This window comes from Lactuca saligna, chromosome 1 (genome assembly GCF_052625555.1).
Source record: "Lactuca saligna cultivar CGN05327 chromosome 1, ASM5262555v1, whole genome shotgun sequence".
Taxonomy (NCBI): Eukaryota; Viridiplantae; Streptophyta; class Magnoliopsida; order Asterales; family Asteraceae; genus Lactuca; species Lactuca saligna.
In genome coordinates this window covers 4,088,172-4,091,084 of record NC_136417.1, presented here as the reverse complement: position 1 = coordinate 4,091,084, position 2,913 = coordinate 4,088,172, and the positions used below count along the sequence as shown (strand labels likewise).

Genomic DNA, 2,913 nt, shown 5'->3' with positions numbered 1-2,913 from the left:
TAAGAGGAAATAAAAGAAGCCAATAGAGACCGAAGTGAGAGTCACACCAACTCCATTTCCTTCAAGGCTAACAAACACAAAGAGAGACCGGCAAGATGACGAAATCATGGCAATGTTCTAAAAGGATGAAATCAATATCCATATTTTAGATGCTATTACACATATTCCTAGATTTGTTAAGTTTCTTAAGGAACTTGGCTCATCTAAGAAAAATCTTAAAGGAAATCACACTGTGAAAGTTGGGGGAAATGTTTCAGCCGTGTTACAAAAACGGCTACCAAAAAAATGCAAGGATCCGGGTGTATTCACGGTTCATTGTGAAATGGGTAACCTTTTTGTGCCATGTGCGATGCTTGATCTTGGAGTATCAATTAATGTTTTACCCTACTTAAGCTATAAAACAATGAGAATTGGACCTCTAGCCGAAACCGGAATCATAATTCAGCTTGCTGATCGATCTTTGGTACATCCAAAAGGTGTATTAGAGGACGTATTAGTGCAAATCAATGAACTTGTGTTTCCTGCTGATTTTTATGTGCTTGATATGGGAGATGATAACCAAACCTCAAGTTCCATACTTTTAGGTAGACCATTTTTAAAAACAGCAAGAACAAAAATTGATGTCTACAATGGTACATTCTCTATGGAATTTGATGGGGAAGTCATTAACTTCAATATCTATGAAGCAAAGAGGCATCCAAGCGATGTTCATTGTATAAATTTCCTTGATTTGAAAAGTGTTTTGAGTTCACTAACCATGATTATTTGGAGTTAGTTTTAAGAAGGAATTTCAATAACAATTTGGTCAAGGAAATTGCACCAAATTTCAAGCTTGATGAAGAATTACTAGAACTTGTGGAGTTCATGGAAGAAAGGAAGAAAATGAGGTATGATAATACCAAGCTGAAACTGCCCATGTCTAACACAAAACTTCTTCCTTCTGTTGTGCAGACACTAATGCTGGAATTAAAGACTCTTCCTGAGCATTTGAAGTATGCATATCTTGGAGAAGAGGAGACATTGCCTGTTATTATCTCCAATAAGTTGTCTAAAGAAGAAGAAAATAAGTTGGTGAAATTGCTGAAAGAGTATAAAAAGGCTATTGGGTGGACGATTGCTGACATAAAGGGGTTGAGTCCCTCTTTATGCATGCATAAGATTCTCATGGAGGAAGACATCAAACCAACCCGAGAGTCACAAAGAAGATTGAATCCACCCATGATGGAGGTGGTCAAGAAAGAAATCATGAAGGTTTTAGATGCAGGTATGATTTACCCTATCTTAGATAGTAAATGGGTGAGCCCCGTTCAGATAGTCCCGAAAAAGGTTGGGGTCACAGTTTTAAAAAAACGATGAGGGAGAATTGGTGCCAACCCATGTGCAAAATGGGTGGCGAGTTTGTATTGACTATAGGAAGTTTAATGCTTCAACAAGAAAGGACCATTTCTCCTACCATTATTGACCAAATGTTAGAGAGATCGGCGGGCAAATCCCACTATTGCTGTTTAGATGGTTTCTCGGGCTTTCATCAAATTCCGGTAGCCCCAGAAGATCAAGAGAAAACCACCTTCACATGTCCCTTTGTCACATTTTCTTATAGGCGTATGCCTTTCGGTCTATGCAATGCACGCGCAACATTTCAGAGATGCATGGTGAGCATTTTTTATGAATATGATGAAAACATCATTGAAGTCTTCATAGATGATTTCATAGTCTATGGAAACTCCTTTGGTGAATGCTTAAGCAATCTAACAAAAATTCTGCAAAGGTGCATTGACACGGATCTTGTGCTTAACTAGGAAAAATGCCATTTCATGGTGGACAAGGGATTGATTTTAGGTCATATTGTGTCCCCAAACGGATTGGAAGTTGACAAAGCCAAGATAGATGTTATCAAGAGTCTTCCTTACCCTACAAATATTCAGGAAGTTCGTTCGTTTCTTGGTCGTGCAGGTTTCTATCGACTGTTCATCAAAGATTTTTCAAACATTACGGTGCCGATGTGTCAACTACTCCAAAAAGATGTTGAATTTGAGTTTACCCAACCATGCAAGGAGGCTTTTGATCGTTTGAAAGATTTACCCACCCTCGCTCCAATCATCCAACCACCTGATTGGGATCTCCCATTTGAGATCATGTGTGACGCGAGCAACACGGTTGTAGGGGCGGTATTGGGTCAAAAGGTGGATCGAACACATCATGTCATATACTATGCATCAAAGACTCTTGATAGTGCACAGAACAACTATAGCACAACAGAGAAGGAGTTGTTAGCTATTGTCTTTGCATTGGAGAAATTCCAACATTACCTCCTCGGGACTAAAGTGATTATCTATTCGGACCATGCAGCTATAAAGCATTTACTACTCAAGAAAGATTCTAAGTCGAGGTTAATACGGTGGATGTTGTTTTTGCAAGAGTTCGATATTGAAATCAAATTTAAAAGTGGGAAAGAGAATTTGGTTGCGGATCATCTCAATCGAATTGTGCCACCTAAAGACACCACACCAATCTGTACCACATTTCCAGATGAGCATTTGTTCGCTATAAAGGAAGCTCCATGGCATGCGAACATCATTCATTACTTGGTCACAAGTCAATTTCCCCCGGATTCCACCCGTTGGCAAAAGGACAAAATCAAGAAGGACGCCAAGTGATACGTCTGGGATGAGCCTTACCTTTGGAAGTATTGTGCAGACCAAATGATCCGTAGGTGTTTTGAGCAACAAGAGGTACAATCCATCCTTAATTTTTGTCATTCCTATGTTTGTGGAGGTCACTTTGGACCCCAAAGGACAACTAGAAAAGTATTTAGATAGCGGATTCTTTTGGCCTACCATTTTTCACGATTCTTATGTGTTTTGTGCCCAATGTGATAAATGCCAAATATCCGGGTCCTTAAGCTCTAAGAAT

The 2,913-nt window shown here is 39.3% G+C and overlaps 1 protein-coding gene across 1 annotated transcript; it reads left to right on the top strand.

Annotated features, from left to right (window-relative positions):
- The first annotated feature begins 322 nt into the window (after nt 1-322).
- On the top strand, nt 323-2,657 carry LOC145047652 (uncharacterized). The gene is made up of 3 exons (XM_078995980.1): nt 323-713; nt 776-1,264; nt 1,840-2,657. The coding sequence occupies exons 1-3, from the start codon at nt 323-325 to the stop codon at nt 2,655-2,657; spliced, it is 1,698 nt and encodes a 565-aa protein (XP_078852106.1).
- Nucleotides 2,658-2,913: the final 256 nt, after the last annotated feature.